At 39.4% G+C, this 17,449-nt stretch overlaps 1 protein-coding gene across 2 annotated transcripts in view; it reads right to left on the bottom strand.

Moving 5' to 3' along the window:
- Nucleotides 1-1,940: 1,940 nt before the first annotated feature.
- Nucleotides 1,941-17,449, bottom strand: part of LOC117256530 (synaptoporin-like) — a 33,265-nt gene continuing 17,756 nt past the window's right edge. Inside the window, exons 1-5 of one of the 2 annotated variants that reach the window (XM_033625990.2) lie at nucleotides 10,469-10,607; nucleotides 7,977-8,101; nucleotides 6,379-6,577; nucleotides 5,628-5,819; nucleotides 1,941-3,596 (exon numbers count right to left, since the gene is read on the bottom strand). In XM_033625990.2, coding sequence (XP_033481881.1) covers nucleotides 3,345-3,596; nucleotides 5,628-5,819; nucleotides 6,379-6,577; nucleotides 7,977-8,101; nucleotides 10,469-10,492 — 792 coding nt within the window. In that variant the 5' untranslated portion in view covers nucleotides 10,493-10,607 and the 3' untranslated portion in view covers nucleotides 1,941-3,344. Of the gene's footprint in view, nucleotides 3,597-5,627; nucleotides 5,820-6,378; nucleotides 6,578-7,976; nucleotides 8,102-10,468; nucleotides 10,608-17,449 lie in introns of those variants that run through there. The other variant, XM_078166523.1, reaches the window with a different exon arrangement.

Below are 17,449 nucleotides of genomic sequence, written 5' to 3'. Positions count from 1 at the left end.
TGAAACATCTGGATAAAGCTGTAGAGCCGTTAGATGAGCTCGAGCTCTCAGCCTCACGTGACAGGTGCAGCGATGCTATTCAGTGTGGCCTCAACAGTAAATACACGTAACACAGATCAGTGACTGTGTTAACTTTATAGTTGAGATGCTGTAATGGTAACTTTCAAAAGTCTCAGGTTCACTGTAACAAATAATCAACCTGGGTATTTGTCTCAAGTTTAGACAAAATATTGATTTTTTTTTCTTTTCTTTTTTTTGGGAGTGGGAGATTTGATAGATATCTCATGAGATTATAAGGGGCAGTGGGCCCTGCATTATTGTGTTTGTTTGTTTGTGTACCCTTATCTGATTCTTTGCACAGTGATAAACTAATATGGATCATCACAGCCTCATTGGAGGTTTTTTGTTTCATGGTACTGTCACTGCACTTGATAATGCTCTTAATGTGCCTCTCTGTGAGATACTTTTGTTGCTGTTCATTCCCAGAGTAATGTCACAAATGTATCCTCCACAATCTGTTGTGCGATACTGAAGCTGAACAATACTGGATTACTTGTTCAACAGAGAGATGACCAGAAAATACAATCGCTTGTTTTAGTAGGCATTAGTAGTCTACACTGATACACTTGGATGCTGTCTTGCTCTAAAGGAAGCAACTACCTCAGATCTGGTGACCAATCACTGCTCTCCGTTCCACGTAAACAGATAAAAACTAAAGGTGAGGGAGCATTTATTTGTTATTGGTCCTAAACTGTGAAATAGTCTCCCACTTACAGTTGGATCCTCCCCCTTCATTCATGCATTTAAAACCCATCTGAAGATCTATCTATTTTCTATAGCTCCCTGATCATCATTATGATGACATACCCGACCACACGGCTTAACACATGCATTTTATTTTGGTGTTTGTGCAATGCTGTTTTTGCTATGATAACGTCAAAACGTTGCATGCTCTTATTAATTTTCCTTACATTCTCTTATCTATGACTATTTTTATTTGATCATTCATGTGTGAAGCACTTTGGTCAGTGCTTGTTGTTTGAAATGTGCTCTATAAATAAATCTGACTTGACCTGACTTTACTACAACAGACTAGGAAATGTTCAGTCCCTTGGTATTGATGGACAGCAGCCACAAGGTGGCCTCATTATCACAGTTTGTGTTTTCCATACGCTGATATTTTGCAGTGTATACCACTGGGCAGTTGTGGCTCAGGAGGTCTGTGGTTTGATCTCTGGCCCTTGTAGCCTACATGTTGAAGTGTCCTTGGGCCCGACACTGAACCTCAAACTGGGTGTATTTGAATGTTTATCTGATGAGCAGGTGGGACATTGTGTGGTAGCCTCTGTCACAAGTGTATGAATGTATGTGTGAATGGATGAATGGTGCTTTGAGACATGCTGTATAAATGCAGTCCATTAATTTTACCATCAGCACTATTAAGATTAATAAACTGTTGGTGTACTAACTATTCTCTACAAATTAATTATATATAAGAAAAACCCTATTTCAATATTGGAGCCTATGTTTCTGAGTACAGCATGTTTGTCAGTGTACAGTATAGTTGAGTTAATCTGTGTGGCAGTAAAGATTGGTACATCAGATGAGGTAATGTACATAAAGGTTGGTCTTGTCTGGAAAATACTACACATCTTTGTTTGTGATGATGACCGACAGAAAGAGAAACTTACACACCCTGTCACTGTGAGTCCCTCATTGTACCTGACAGTCTCTTATGAAACATGAAATGCCCCTCACAGATGATTCCTGTTTCTGTGAAAACCAAGGCAACAGGTCAAAGGTCAGGGGTCAACCACTCTTCAGGGCAAAGTAGTTGCAAAAAATCAGGTGTAGCCTACAGTGCAACAACTAAGAGAAACTAACTTATTTTTCGTAGTTACACATACATTTTCACACTGAGCAGACACATGGAGCACAGCTTATTTATGGGCAAATGTGTTCATCTTTATTAGCATGAATGCCTGTAAAATATCCAGACTCATGAACTAATTGCAGGTGCCAGTAGTACACATTTATCATGGATGTCAGACTACTATACATACATGGATGTTCAATCTGCTTTAACACTGATGCAAGCTACATGCTTAGGTCAAGAAACAGGGTTGCACAAGTCATATTAATGTAAACAAACAGCACCCGAGCATCATCCTTTGAATAGTACTATACACGAAAAGCACAGATTTTTAAAATTTGTACAAACCTGAATTGTGTTTCTTAAAGACAACAAAAGCTCAAAATTGGTTATGTACAGATGAGCCCACTACTCACTAGTCATCTGTTATCACTGTGGTACTGATGTGCTTTTTTGCTGGGCTTTAGCAGTGTACTGTAAATGGAAACTCTGGACATGCTTTAGAGAGGTATAACTTAAGTTCATAATTTCCCAGTAGTCTGAGGAGAGCATAGAAAACAGTCACAGTAATTTGTAGCAAGAGCAGCCACTTGTAAACAATGAGGGTGACGATCACCCTCTTTACATTATACACATGAAATGACAGTGTGGTATTGTCTGTGCAGATGCAACTATGAAGTGGAAACCATGGGGACAGAAACAACATGCTGCAATGGTTGCATACTGTACTTTTGTCGTGCACAATCCCTGTGTAGTGTATTTTTCAGTTTACAGTTATTGCTTTACATTTTTTGACGTTCTGACATGATCGGCGTCAGACATGAGTTGGAATGTATTTGTTCTTACAAATATAACAGAAAATTTTACGAAACTATATTCTGAATCCTGAATTAGAAATACCCATTATCAAAATATAGTTTCACTTAGATTAGAAAACAATGTGCATATCATAATACTGATCTAAATAAACTTTCAGTAATGGGCAGTGTGATTTTTGTAAACTTCCAGAGATAAAATGCTTTTTTTTTTTTACTAGTTTCACAGAGAGCATATTAGCACACATACGACATCATGCACTGAGTCAAAACCATTTCAAAACTTTAAGTATTATATTAACACAGAGCACTTTTTCCTTTCACAACAGTGCAAACCAGTTTGAAAAAGACATCCAGTCATAACGGTGACTGTCAATTACCAAGCACAGAGAGCGAGAAACCGTCACGTATGAGTTTCAAACTACAAGAAATACAACATTCAGCAAACAACACCTCTGACAGAGAAGGAGTAAAAGACTATATCTAATAATTTTGTACAATACCCGACAATACTTGTATCTACAACCGGTGTACTTTGACACCTTTGATGCCTTTTTTATGACCATCTTTTTTGTTTTTTGACAAACTTTCCTCGTCTCATATTGATTGCCCTGGTTTTAAATGCAGTAGTGCCCTCACAAAGCGAAAAGGCACAGCTACATTTGATTGGAGTAGGAGGTGGGCCCTCCCACCTGGCTGTACTCAGACGGCTGGCCAAGGTTTCCCTGAGTGTTGTAGCTCCCTGACTGGTCAAAGCTTCCCTGGTTGTAGGGCTGCTGGTTAAAGGTGCCAGACTGTTTCTCAGATGCACCGCCTGCTAACCTTGCACCGCCCTTGTGCCAGCCAGTCTCCTTGAATACAAACCAGATGTTCCCAGCCCAGAGAACAAAGTTGAGGAACCCAAAAGCCTGAAGAGAGGGAGAACAAGACAAAGTTATATTAAGTAAATAAAAAATTCAGCAATGCATATTCATATTCTTTTATTTTTATATCTTTATTTTTATTCCTATGGATGGTATTTTATTCTTCACCTACTTCATTCAGAGTTGAAAATGTGTTTTGGAATGGTGTGCCTCTTTTTTTTAATTTTCATATCATCCATATATTTGAATTATTAAAATGTATTTCCAAGTTTATCTTTTATTCAAAAGAGACGGACTCTTTCAACTCCTCTTCATCCTCCCTACACATCAGCTTCACCTGACAGTTCAGCCACTTTCATCTTTTATTCTTCAAATGACAGTTCAACTGCTTTCAACGCTCACACATCAACTGGCATTTAAACGGACATTCATAACTCCTGACACTACCAACCTTTCAGGTCTTAAAACTTCATCTTTGAATAACGACAAAAATCTTCTTCCGGATCTTGTTCACGAGTGAGGGTCTGACTGAACAAATTCATTTAACTTTATACAAAAAAAAAGTCTAATAATGATCAGTTGTTTTTTTAAAATCATGCTCTACCATACAGTTGATTTCTCCTTTTATGGTAAAGGTAGTGCAGCTAAGCTAATGTAATTAAATTTGATTATATTGCTAGGGAATTAAAAAAAAAAAATTCTTAGCATTCATCGTTATTAAATTATACATTTAATGTTATAAGATATATGCTGAGATAATTTCATAAGTATGATTTTCCTGCTGTCGAGCTGAACCAAATGGTTAAAATGTCCTGTTACGGTAAAGGTAAAGGTGCTGAGATAATAAATTTACATTTTTTTCTGAAATAAAAAGGATGAATGTTTACTGTTATAAATACCATATATTTAATGGTATTTCATTACATATTTGATAGGAAAGAAATTAGTAGATTTTCACCTTTTTAAAGATGTTTTCAAACTGCTGCTTTAATGAATATGTAGAATTAATATGTGGAAATAATACTAGTACAACTTTAATGGTAACAGTAAGGACTATATTTGAAAAAAAAATATTGTGTCTGTTTAAAAAAAATAACAAATATTGATTTTTTGTTATTATTACCCCAAGGAAATAAAAAATGCAAAGAAAAAAATCATTGCTTTTTTCTTAGTGTGGCTATTGAAGGACTTGAATTGAGACTTGAATGTGACTTGTTACTTGCAAAACAATGCCTTGTCCCACCTCTGCAATTTACACCAACTGCTTTCAGTGCTTACTCTTCAGCTGAAACTCCAACTGACGTCTTTTAGTTCATACACTTTACGTGACGTCAATTTCTTTCAGGATTTCCACATTAACTCAAACTTCCTGCTCGACCCATCACACGTCAGCTGACATTTCAACTCCTTACAATGCTTTTACACTTCATCTTCATTCAGTCCAGTTCAGTTACACAAACTTGAGGTTCTTTCAGTACTTCAATTTTAACTGCCATTTCAGTTTCTTTCAGTGTTTGCATTTCAGCTGACAATTCAACAAATCAGCTATTTAAAGAAGCTCTATGTGAAAGTTGTCTGGACACTGTCTCAACATGTAGGTGGCTGAGCCGGCTAGCAGCTAAAGGTGCTAACCCCATAAACATGCTAAAAAACAGCAACAGTGTTGACAGAGCTAACAATGTTAACCAGGGGGAAACTGGAGGGTGGGTGCTACGCTTACATGATGACGCTGTAGTGGTAACTGCAGTATGAGAGCAGTGCAAAGTGGTGGCAACAAGCTAGCAAATGGGATACACACATGCACTTACATATACATGGATCAGTTTACGACAACAAACCACAGAGAAGCTTAGATTACAACACACACAAAGGGAGAGTGACTTCATTCTCTGCTCAGGAGGCCATTACTCTACTATATCTTCACATAGCAGATAGTGGTTTGCTGCTGTATAATGTCACATACAGAAACTTAAAAATATTTCAACTGCTTAATTTCAGCAGTGAGAAAAACCTGCCTTTATGTGGTTTATAGACTTATTTCCCCTGGTGTTTGGGACACACATCCTGTGAACCTACCACTGAGGTGTTGAGTCCGGACCAGCGTGGTCCATGCACAGAGCCACACTTGTTGGTCTGGACTTTGCAGGCGGAGATGAGGAGCTGAACTTCATCTGGATCAGTGGCCACTTTCACATCAGACAGAGCCTTGGCCCAAGCAGAGGAACTGACCAGCCACATGAAGGAGAACACCACTGTCACCACAAAGTCCTGATGGTGTGGAAGGGAGAAAAGACAAAGTGCATGGAAAATAAGGTCAGGAAACCACGACATTAGGCCTACTTAAACATCACTTTGTGAAAGTAGTGGTTAAATGACAATACTTGCTTCGTACAGTCTATAATTCTTTTTGCAGAGTCAGTACAAGATTGAAACAGAGGAATTCAGTTAACTAAGATTATCATATAATATAATATATTAGACAAGAGTTAGGGTTAGGGTCAAATCAGAAATTGTTTTTTTTTTAATATTTGAAATCTAGTGCTCAATCCTCGGCAGATGTTCATTTGGGCATCCTTGACTTAATTCTCTCAGCTCTTATTTATCTCTGTGTGTGCACACAGCCCTGCAGTCTCATGCCCTTTCATGGGGGTTTTGCGGAGCGTTTACCTATGCTGATTAGGATTAACTGGCACACAATGGGATTCATGATAACAGGAACACACTTGTAAACAATTCTACTGTTTAAAACATGTCATGAATCTGAAGAACTTTTTTTTAAATGAGTAAGATATTGGTGAATGAGGCCCTCAGAGTCCACTGCACTCACAATGAGTGGTCCTCGGTTGTTTTCACGGTACTTGTTCTGGAAGAAGATGTAGACAATGGTGGCCATGAGTGAATACAGGAAGGCAAAGACCGCAATGGTGACAAAGAACTCTGCAGAGGATGAATAGTCTCCAATGAGGAACACACGTTCAGTCCTAATACCCTCACACGCGGGTGCTTCAAAGGACACCTGGTACAACCTGGAACACACAGAAGGAGGTACGGGGGTCAAATCCTACTGACTACACACAGAATATTTTTCCCAAGAGATCTTCAAAGTCTATATGATGATATAGAGTATTTCCTGTCTTTTGCCTGTCTGAAATCTTCTGACTTTTAGCACAATACCTAAGCAGCTGGTAAAAACTGGAAGCAATTATTGTCGCAGCATGTTCTCAGATGAAATCAATAAATTCATAATTTTATGTTTCTTTACAGATTACTGAAAGGAATTCTATTCACTGCAATTCTATCAACTTTTGGGAACCGAATGCCTCTGAATCTAACCCAAATGTTACGTTTATGAGTCAGTTCACACAAAACAGAAAATACATATTGCCTCATTCATCCCAAGTGGTGTCCTGCGATACAGATAGTTTCATTTTTATCTGTTGCTTTTAAAGAAATAGTCCCACAACCACCTACACATGTTATTTTTGAATTCACTAACTTCCTACATTATGTCACACAGACCTGCAGATATCAGGCTACTGTGTGTCTCCAATCTGATCATAACCACATTTCTTAAATATATTTACTATGCTAGCGAAAGCATCATTTTTACATAAAAGAAAAATTTTTATGCAGATTTCCAGTTAACACTGAATTGCCCATAAATCTAATGTGAGGTTCAGTCATTCATCTTCTAACCGCTTCATCCTCTTGAGGGTCACGGGGGGGCTGGAGCCTATCCCAGCTGACATCGGGCGAGAGGCAGGGTACACCCTGGACAGGTCGCCAGACTATCGCAGGGCTGACACATAGAGACAAACAACCATTCACGCTCACATTCACACCTACAGACAATTTAGAGTTATCAATTAACCTAGTCCCCAATCTGCATGTCTTTGGACTGTGGGAGGAAGCCGGAGTGCCCGGAGAGAACCCACGCTGACATGGGGAGAACATGCAAACTCCACACAGAAGGGCTCCCACGCCCAGGATCGAACCGGCAACCCTCTTGCTGTGTGCTAACCACCACACCACCGTGCTGCCCCTAATGTGAGGTTACAAGAACATTTTATTGTTCAGTATATTTAAAATGACATTAAAAAGTCATATTGATATTTGCAGTTAAAGTCACATAAAATAATTACTATTCCATGCAGACACCTAAAATGGGGGTCGATACCTCAGAGGGCAGAGAGAGAGAGTACTTTAATAACTGTAATAAGCATAAAAATGACGCCCATTGTGCTCAAATTGCACTGATGTATTAGTGTTTAGAAAAGCTCAGGAGTGGATTATCAAGGACATGAAAAGACACTGACCACTGACAGAAAACACTGAGAGGCATCATCACTGTATATGATGGCATCATCATATACAGTATTAACATCCTGCCATCAAACTCTGACACAATGAATGAGGTCCACACACCTGAAGGGATAAGCAAAGTCGATGCCAATGCTGAGGTTGCTTCTGGCCTTCTCCATGCAGTCCACGCTAACCCGCAGCTGCCCAGAGTAGCCCCCACATGTTGCAAATGCAAAAATGGCAAAAAGCTGCAAAAAGGAAGAGAAAAAAAAAGTAGATGTCATTAGATGTCTTAAGGGAAAGCATTGATGAGGAAATGGGATGTACAAACTACTGGGAATGAGATTTTTTCTTTTTGACCACGAGTAAGTGGACACAGAACACAATAATGTTGCCAATGGTTTTATTACACTTGTCCTTAATAGACTCAGTTTGACATGTATTCTTGATTACATCTCATTACATTTTAACATTTCAACAACAGGTCAGTATCACAGCTCCTGTACATTAAAGATTCAGTGTGTAGGAGTTAGTGGCATTTAGCAGTGAGGCTGCAGAATGCTAGAACATGACAGTGCAAGTGGTGCCTATCTAGAGCCACTGTTTGGTTTGACCACTCTGGGCTACTGTAGAAATAACATGTCAGACTGGGAGAGGACCCACTCTGTATGTGGATATAGACGGCTCTGGTACTGAAAACACAACAATTCTTAGTTTCAGGTGATTATAAACTAATGAAAACACAGTTATGAATATTATATTCCATTTCAGGCAACAGATGCCTCTGATTTCTAGACACTGGACCTTTGAAGCTTAACAGAACTACAGTTGATGGCTCTTTCAGAAAAAGCAACAAGTTTTTAGATAACACAATTTTCTCACTGATTGTGTGCTTTTCAGGACACCCTACAGTATCTTACACTGCAATATAAATGGTCCCTTGAATGCTTCAGTTTTGCTGAATACTTGTATATTCTGCAATATACCAGTATGTCACGCGTAGTGTGAAGCTTTTCACTGAGTTTGATGCAAAGCATAGATTGTATGTGTAGACTGAATACTATCTCTACATGCTGCATTTTGCCTTTTCTGTCCTGCATCTTGATAAACATTACTAGTCAGCTCCACTGTGTCGGCTCCATCTTGAAGACACTTTATTTGCACTGTCATACAGGACAGACACCATAAAGTGCTGCAGGAGTGAGTGGACAACACAAGCGTTAGATACTTTCACATTTTGTTCTATGACATCAAATACATCAGTCAATACCCCACTCGTGAACTTTGAAGCTTTTATGTGGCTTACCAAAGGCAGCTGCTAACAAGTGGCTAAATGAGACTACAGAACATCATCACTCTGAACGTGGCATTACAGCTTGGTTGTAGTGGTGAAATTGATGTCATGTGACTCTGATGTAGTTCAAGTAGAGCCTAATATTAGCTTTTACTTCTGGCAATTGACTTTAATCTTCAAAAATCATAAAAGTGGTGTTCATCTATGAAAAAAATTCCAAAGGCTTTTTGATGAGGGAACCAGGGCAATGATAACTTTTAGTAAGAGCTTTTAGTACAGTTTGTGGATCCATTTTCTGATTCACACCTTAATTTAATTTTCTGATCTTGCACCTGTAAAAGTTTTTTGGATGTGTTACCATCCCTGCAGCACTCAACTGGAGTTATAGTGGATGTCTCCAACCATGGTAAATGTACTTGTCTGTGGGCAACTGAACTGGGTGATAATTCTCTGTGGGTTTGAGCAACATCTCTCACTTTACACATAATAAGTTGATCCAATGTTAATATAATTACTGCAGCTTTAACAACACATCAGTTGAGCTTTACATCTCAAAACTGAACCACAGAAAACATTAAAACTGTAACTGGAATGAATTTCTAATAACAAGCCCAAGTAGTGAACAGTGAGTATCAGCAGTCCCACCATTTATACATTTTGCTCACGGACATCTCAACAATTTCTCTGCCGTGAAGCCAATTTAACACCAACTGATAGCGTTTTAGCCACATCAGCACATGGACTACAATAGCTGCAGTGAGCGTGTGGGCTGAGCCGAATTAGGACAGACGGAGTCTCGCAGTCTAGAGGAAGAGATCCCTGTTTGTGCTCCCTTCACTGGTACCTGATGACTTCACCAACATACTTATTTAAAAAAAAGAAAAACTGATGTTCACATTCTTCCTTGAGCATTTGCCATATTTCAAACTGGCCCACAATACAAGTAATTATTCCTATTGGACTATAAACTGAGAGACAAAGGAGAATCTGAACTAAACAGAGCAAGAAAATGTTATCTAAGTATAAATTATATGACCAGATAAAATATTAAAGTCTATAATGTAATCTGACAGATGAAAATGCATTATCAAAGTGTTAGAGAAGGAAGTTGGTGATTACAAGTAAGACAGAACCTCGCAGCTTGGCTTTTGTTACAAGTAAAACTTAAAAAAAACTCTCATTATTAGGTCCCAATTTTAGTTATAATGCCATTATTACAACAGTTTGATGACACAAATAACAGGTAGAATGATCACATATTGAAACACTACCCACAGTGTTTGTGGAAAACCTGTAGCTACAACAAAAAACTTGAACTTACCGGAGCAAATATAACCATACACATTGAGGACGGGAAGATTTAATCCAGCTTTGCTATGCTACAGGACTCCCAGAAGCGTACTGGTAAGGAAACAGAAGCTGGAAGAGGCTGCCTGAGGAAATCACGGTAATGCATGTGTGTGCGTGTGTGTGGTGTGTGTGTGTGGTGTGTGTGTGTGTGTTTGTGTGTGTGTGTGTGTGTGTGTGTGTGTTAGTGTGTGTGTGTGTGTGTGTGTGTGTGTGTGTGTGTGTGTGTGTGTGTGTTTGTGTGGCTAAGTATAAATGTCTACTACAACCTATCCAATGTCTCTTTATCTCTCTACTGTTCTGCCTTCTACCTACAATCTAAAAGTTTAACCTTCCCTTAAAATGTAGTGTAAGACTAATTAAGTGTCTGTTTGCTAAAGTTGAACCTCTTAACACACACAGTTGGATAACTAAAGCTTTAATATTAAAACTAATAAGGCTATGGCCCCATATTTTTTTTTAAGATTAGTCATTAGATGCAGTTTCTGGAGGTGACACTGGACTACACATCGCTGTGTGCTCAGTTAATCTCTTTATTAGTGTTCCTCTCCTGCTAATCTACACTAATGCAGTGTCATTTGTACTCATCTTTGGTAAAACAACATGAATGATTAATCAACCTCTCAGCTCTGCAGCTGACAGAAACCATGGCTGGGATACCTGATTGCAAAAACAGGAAGTGGTCTTGATTAATTATGGACACATTATACAAACAGCAGCAGATCAATTTATAGCTGAAGTGTAAATGTCAAATAAAGCAGCATGTGCATAGATGGAAAATGGACAGAAATTAAAAAACATTGCTACTTTCATACTGTATAAAGCCAGTGACACCAACTGGAGAAACTGCTCTGTAGTTTTATGTCCTCTGTCCCTGTTAAAAGTCAGGGGCAAGACACTTTCAGCTGGTTACAGCCTCAGTTTGTTTAGTCAACCTTGAAGCAGAAAAGAAAAAGGCATGCTTGTAGTTCTAAGGTTTGTATTGAGAAGTCTATGTGACCGAGTTGCAGAGTGATGTACAAGGTCAGAGATGGGACTAGGATTGCCCTAACCATGGCAAACCCACCACACATAGACATAAGTGGAAGCTGAACTGATATGAGGATGTATCAAGTGGAAGAAGCTTGAGCCATTATGTCAGCAACACCAGGCTGCATAGCAGGAAAACAGCACTGTACTGATGACTGTAAGTGCAACTTAAAATTGCAATGTAAATCCTAAACCATACACCTCAAGGATAATTAGATGGATCTAAGGCAGAGATAGGCAACCTGCGGCTCAGGACCCACATGCGGCTTTTAGCCCCTCTCCAGTGGCTCCCTGTGACATTGACAAAAAATGATATGGAAATTAATAACAGGTATCTTTTTAACATTTTAATTTGAATTTTTCATTGTTCTAGCCCTAAAATGATTCTTACATTTTCCATTTATATAAATGTGTCACCTGTACGCTGAATATTACAAAAAATGTTTTAATATCTTGTTATAGATATATCTTGTTAACTATGTGCGTCACACATCTACAGCCTGGTGCTTTTTCCTAAAAATCTGCCAAATTTTAATAACGATGGCTAGTCTTGAATCTCCTTAGTGAGGCTAGCTATTGATTCCAAATCCAAAAAGAATACATCTCAGAGGAAAATTGAGAATTTAATAGTGTGTGGACAAATTTGTTTGCTTTCCCTGCTAATGCTGCAAAGCTCCTACCAAATAATCATACATAGCCCACTGCAGAGTAGCTACTTTGTTGTAAAACATGTTAATGGAAGCTCATTTCGACCAATTAGGAACCAGACCAGAACTGGCACAGTTTTGTTAAACATTTTTTGGGCCCTTTTGATAGTGAAGGTTGCTGACCCCTGTTCTAAGGTAACACAAATCAAACTGATGCGTGATGTGTGGATTCTATACTGCCACAATTTTACACCTAAAAAGTCAAATTCTGTTTCCCTTGTCAGTATTGTTTCCCTATAGATCTGCCATCCAAGGCTGGGGTTGGGGCTACGGTTGAATGCAGCTGGTAACTTTTATCAAAATAACTTTGTGTCATATTTGCTAATTGGCACTTTTTAAAGAAGTACATGAGACAGAGAAAACAATCATGTCCTACCTCCTCTTCCTACTGCCTCTAATGGCATTCACAAGGGTCAGACCTGGGCACGGTCAGCAAGAACCAATCAGAGCCAAGGAGGCTCAAGGACAGCTGTCAATCATGTTGATTGACATATGAATCAAGATTCTGTAAATGCATTGCCTGATTGTTCCCTCAGATGTTACAGTCCATAGATGAGTGTTTATTTATTGTATGTGAGTGTTCAATAGTCTTACAGCCAGAGGAAAGAAACTGTCTCTGAATCTGGACGTCCTGCTATGGATGCTGCAGAACCTCCTGCCAGAGGTCAGCATGGAGAACAGTCCATGGTGGGGGTGGGTGGGGTCAGAGGAGATGTGTTGGGCTCCGGTCAGGCAGCGCTTATGCCCAATGTCCCGGATAGAGGGGAGCGGGGACCCGATGATTTTCTCCGCTGTCCTCACCACTCTCTGCAGAGACTTCCAGTCAGAGGCCTTACAAGCCCCAAACCAGACAGAGATGCAGCTAGTCAGCAGACTCTTGATGGTGCCTCTGTAGAATGTAGTCAGGATGGGAGGGGGGAGGGAGGCTCTCCTCATCCGTCGCAGGAAGTGCAAGCGCTGCTGTGCCTTTTTCGCCAGGGAGGTGGTGTTGAGGGACCAGGTTAGCGTGTTGGTGATTTGCACTCCCAGGAACTTTGTGCTACTGACGACCTCCACCACAGTGTCGTTGATGAGGAGTGGTGTATGACTGGGCCGAGATTTCCTAAAGTCAACAATGATCTCCTTTGTCTTGTCAACACTGAGGATCAGGTTGTTGACTTTACACCAGTTCACCAGATGTTTCACCTAGTCCCTGTAGGCCAGTTCGTTGTCACCCTGGATGAGGCCCACGACGGTTGTGTCGTCCGCAAACTTCAGGAAGTGGTTGGTACTGAATCTGGGACGACAATCGCATGTCATCACGGTGAACAGCAGGGGGCTGAGAACACAGCCCTGGGGGGAACCGGTGTTCAGGGAGATGACGCTGGAGATGTTATTGTTCACACGTACAGACTGGGTTCTGCTGGTGAGGAAGTCCAGTACAGTAGCCAGTTGCATAGGGGGGTGCCGAGGCCCAAGTGACCCAGTTTGCACACCAGGTGCTGAGGGATGATTGTATTGAACGCTGAGCTGAAATCCAAAAATAGCATCCGCACATGGGTGTTTTTATCCTCCAGGTGTTCCAGGCTCAGATGGAAGGCAGAGGAGATGGCATCCTCCGTGGATCTCATACTACAGCTAAACAGTACACTAAAATATATTTCTCAAAACATTTGAGGTCAGAAATAGGCAAAGCAGAATCTCAATTCATATTTGATTAGCTCAGTTTGAAGTCACTGACAGCTGTGTTATGCCTGGTTCACACTACACAACATTTCCGTCCGTTCTGAAAGTCACTATGTCACATTGCACGATTGTGGAGTCATAAAATCGTGCCGTGACTTGGCCGACAGACATGACACACTACACGATAGTCCACATCAGTTATCCCTGGTCGACTTTCACGACATGTGTGATGTCATCAGGTTATTCTTGTCCTATTTTTATTATTACTACTATTATTTCACTGTCACTGTGTCTGTTCGTGTGCCAGCTGAAATGTTGTTGTAGTAATGTAAAAAAGTGCCACCCGCTGTTTTGTCTTATTTAGAATATAGTGACAGTTTCAGCAAATACGGAAAAAGAGTGAAAAGTTACAAACTACAGCTTTAAGGTCAGAGTTCATGGCAACACAAATTAATGAAGAAACAGATGCTCAAACATCGGCTTATGGGGAACAGACTTTTTGAATAAAAAATGAGAACCACTGCAAACAAGTTAATTGCCCAGGGACCAATATGTCACAACACGTTTAAGAGGTAGAAACATTTAAGACTGGTGAGTAGAGCTGCAACGGTTAATCAATCACTTGTTGACTATCAAATAGATTGCCAACTAATTTGATAATCAGTTATCTATTTGGGTGATTTCTTTAAAAAATGTAAAAATTCTCTGACTCCAGGGGTACTCACTGACCGGTGGGGCGGTGTCCCTGCCGCGACAGCCCACGGACCTTTGCTGCACGTCATCCCCTTTTACTCCCCCTTTCAAAATTCAGACTGTCCTGTCATTAAAGGCAAAAAGCCCCCCACAAAATAGTCTCTGACTCCAGCTTTTTTAATGTGAAAAGTTTCTGGATTCTTTGTTCGTCTGTGAGAATAAACCAAATATCTTTGGGTTGTGGACAATTGTGAGGATGTCATCCTGGACTTTGGGAAACACTGATCAATATTTTTCACCATTTTCTGACATTTTATATACAAAACAACTAATCAATTAATCGAGAAAAAAATCGACAGATTGATGAACGATAAAAATAATCGTTAGTTGCATCCCTACTGGTGAGACCAGGTGAGAAATTTGAGACTTACTACGGAGTAAAGGGAGTCACGAGTTAATATGAAAGACTCGAACCAAAGTAAGGCTCAGCCACATAAACAGACTTCTCGTTATAATCAACAAACACAAACATGCAGCAAACACATAATCACAGACACATACATCCAACCTTCTCACACATACACACACACACACACACACACACACACACACCCTGCCCTTAATATGCTCTCTCTCTCTCTCTCTCTCTCTCTCTCTCTCTCTCTCTCTCTCTCTCTCTCTCTCAGTGGAGTTTTCCATATAAAGCTCCCATAGCCTCAAGACTTCTCACAACCATGATCACCATAATCAGACCTGATGCCTGGTTAACACGAGCCTCCCCTCTCCCATATTACAAGCAGCTGGACGCACAGCTTGCCAGCAGCTGGGGAGGAGATATCTCTTGTTTGAATGCCCCACAGCCTCTGGAGGGCGCTATTTAATAAGCATTATTAGATCATTCAGCCACACTACCCACATTCATCCTGGCAATATCAGTGAGCATGTTATTGAAGTGCATATAGATTAAATGCGCATGTTTGTCTCAAGCATGTGTCTGCATTCACAATGTATAAATATGCACTAAGCAGAACAGCGCAAATATGTGCCATAAATGTGAAGATGCACTTATGAGCCTGTTGCGTACGGACAATACAGTGAGCTAAACTAAATCTGGCATATGTCAATATGTACACACAGTCATCTTGTCACCACAGAGTAGCCTACTTTATCAGTGTAACATTTCTGGGTCAAAATATCAGCACATGCAGAATACAATATAAGTTCACTGCTATGCAGACGACACCCTGCTGTATATCTCAGAGAGGTGCTGGCTACAGTTTGGTTACTGAGATTGTTCTTTACAAGATGGGGGGTTGATTTTCAAGTGATGCTACCATCTTATCACATTTAGTGTTGTCATGATACTGGAATTTCTAACTTTGTTACAATACCTTAAAAAAAATATTCAATTCAATACCAAAGGGAATACTGACATTAAGGACATGAAATTTGAAGTTTTTCTATTTTGGGTTAGTAGCAAAGATCAGCAGAGTGATTATTATAATAATAATAATACATATACATGTAGCAAACATTACCAAAATGGTAGAGCGAGAAAATGTGTATTGAAACCATTTCAAATATTAAGAATTGATATATATCAATAAATCCATACTTTCGACAACACCAATCACATTATAGGGGTAATATAATACCTGGTACTTTAAAGCTTTACTATAATGATTTAAAAAACAACAGAGATGGTTTTGACATTTTAGCATTTTTGTCATTTTCTTTTGACTTGGTCTTGCTGTATTTTTCTTGCTTAATCGTTTTTTATATCTCTTGTCCTATACTGTAGGTTATTTTATTACTGTTCAATTAAATTTTATTCATAAAGCCCAATACCACAAATTACAATTTGCCTTAGAGGACTTTAGAGCATATGACATCCCTCCATCCTTGAAACCTCACAGTGGAAAAGGGAAAACTCCCCAAAAAATCCCTTTAACAGGAAAAAAATGGTAGAAACCTCAGCAGGGGCAACTGAGGAGGGATCCCTCTCCCAGGATGGACAGATGTGTAATAGATGTTTTGTGTACAGGAAAGATCAACATATTAAAATTACAGTAATCCACATGACAAAATAATACATAGAGGCAGAGTGAGAGATAGTGAGAGAGATTATATTCTTAAATATATGTCTGGCTCATCTTTATGCATTTTCTAATTTAAAGAGATAACATTGCAGGAATATTCAGACCAATTAGTGAGTGTAAACATCACATTACCATGGAAATGTGACCCCAATTTAAACAGCACATGGGTTTTAATCCCACACTAATCCCACCCTAATAAAAGTTTTATATCAGCCATAAAAAGATAACAGGCTCATTTTAGCTGCAATGGAAAATATAAGTGCCCTTTTCTGGTTGGATATCATGTATCACAGAGAAACCACAGCTTTATCAAGTCATCTTTAATAGCATACTAATGGTTGCATGTCATATGAGATTTTTCAGGAAGGAAGATTCAGGATGTGGTAAAAAAGACTTTTAACTTGCATTTGGTCCATGTTTCCAAACAGAATGTATTTTGTTCTCACAACTTTGATTAGACCATTTTGATTCTCTTGTCCATGTATGGCATATGTACTGTCACTTCTGTCTGCTCATTGGTCTGTTTGATGAATTAAACAAACAGATTTTCTGTTTACTGACCTCAACAACTATCGCATCAGATCTGGCCATAATAATGGCAGAGACTCTTGGGGAAAACAAATGAAGTCAAATAAATCAATAGGCTACATAAGAAAATGCAGTCCATAATGAGAAGGTTAAAAACATGTTAGCCATAAAACTCACCTCTTGAAAACATGGTGCACTGGAATATATTATCAGGTTTATGCCACCTTGTGGCTA

This window comes from Epinephelus lanceolatus, chromosome 1 (assembly GCF_041903045.1).
Source record: "Epinephelus lanceolatus isolate andai-2023 chromosome 1, ASM4190304v1, whole genome shotgun sequence".
Classification (NCBI taxonomy): domain Eukaryota; kingdom Metazoa; phylum Chordata; class Actinopteri; order Perciformes; family Serranidae; genus Epinephelus; species Epinephelus lanceolatus.
This window is presented reverse-complemented; position numbering and strand designations above follow the sequence as displayed.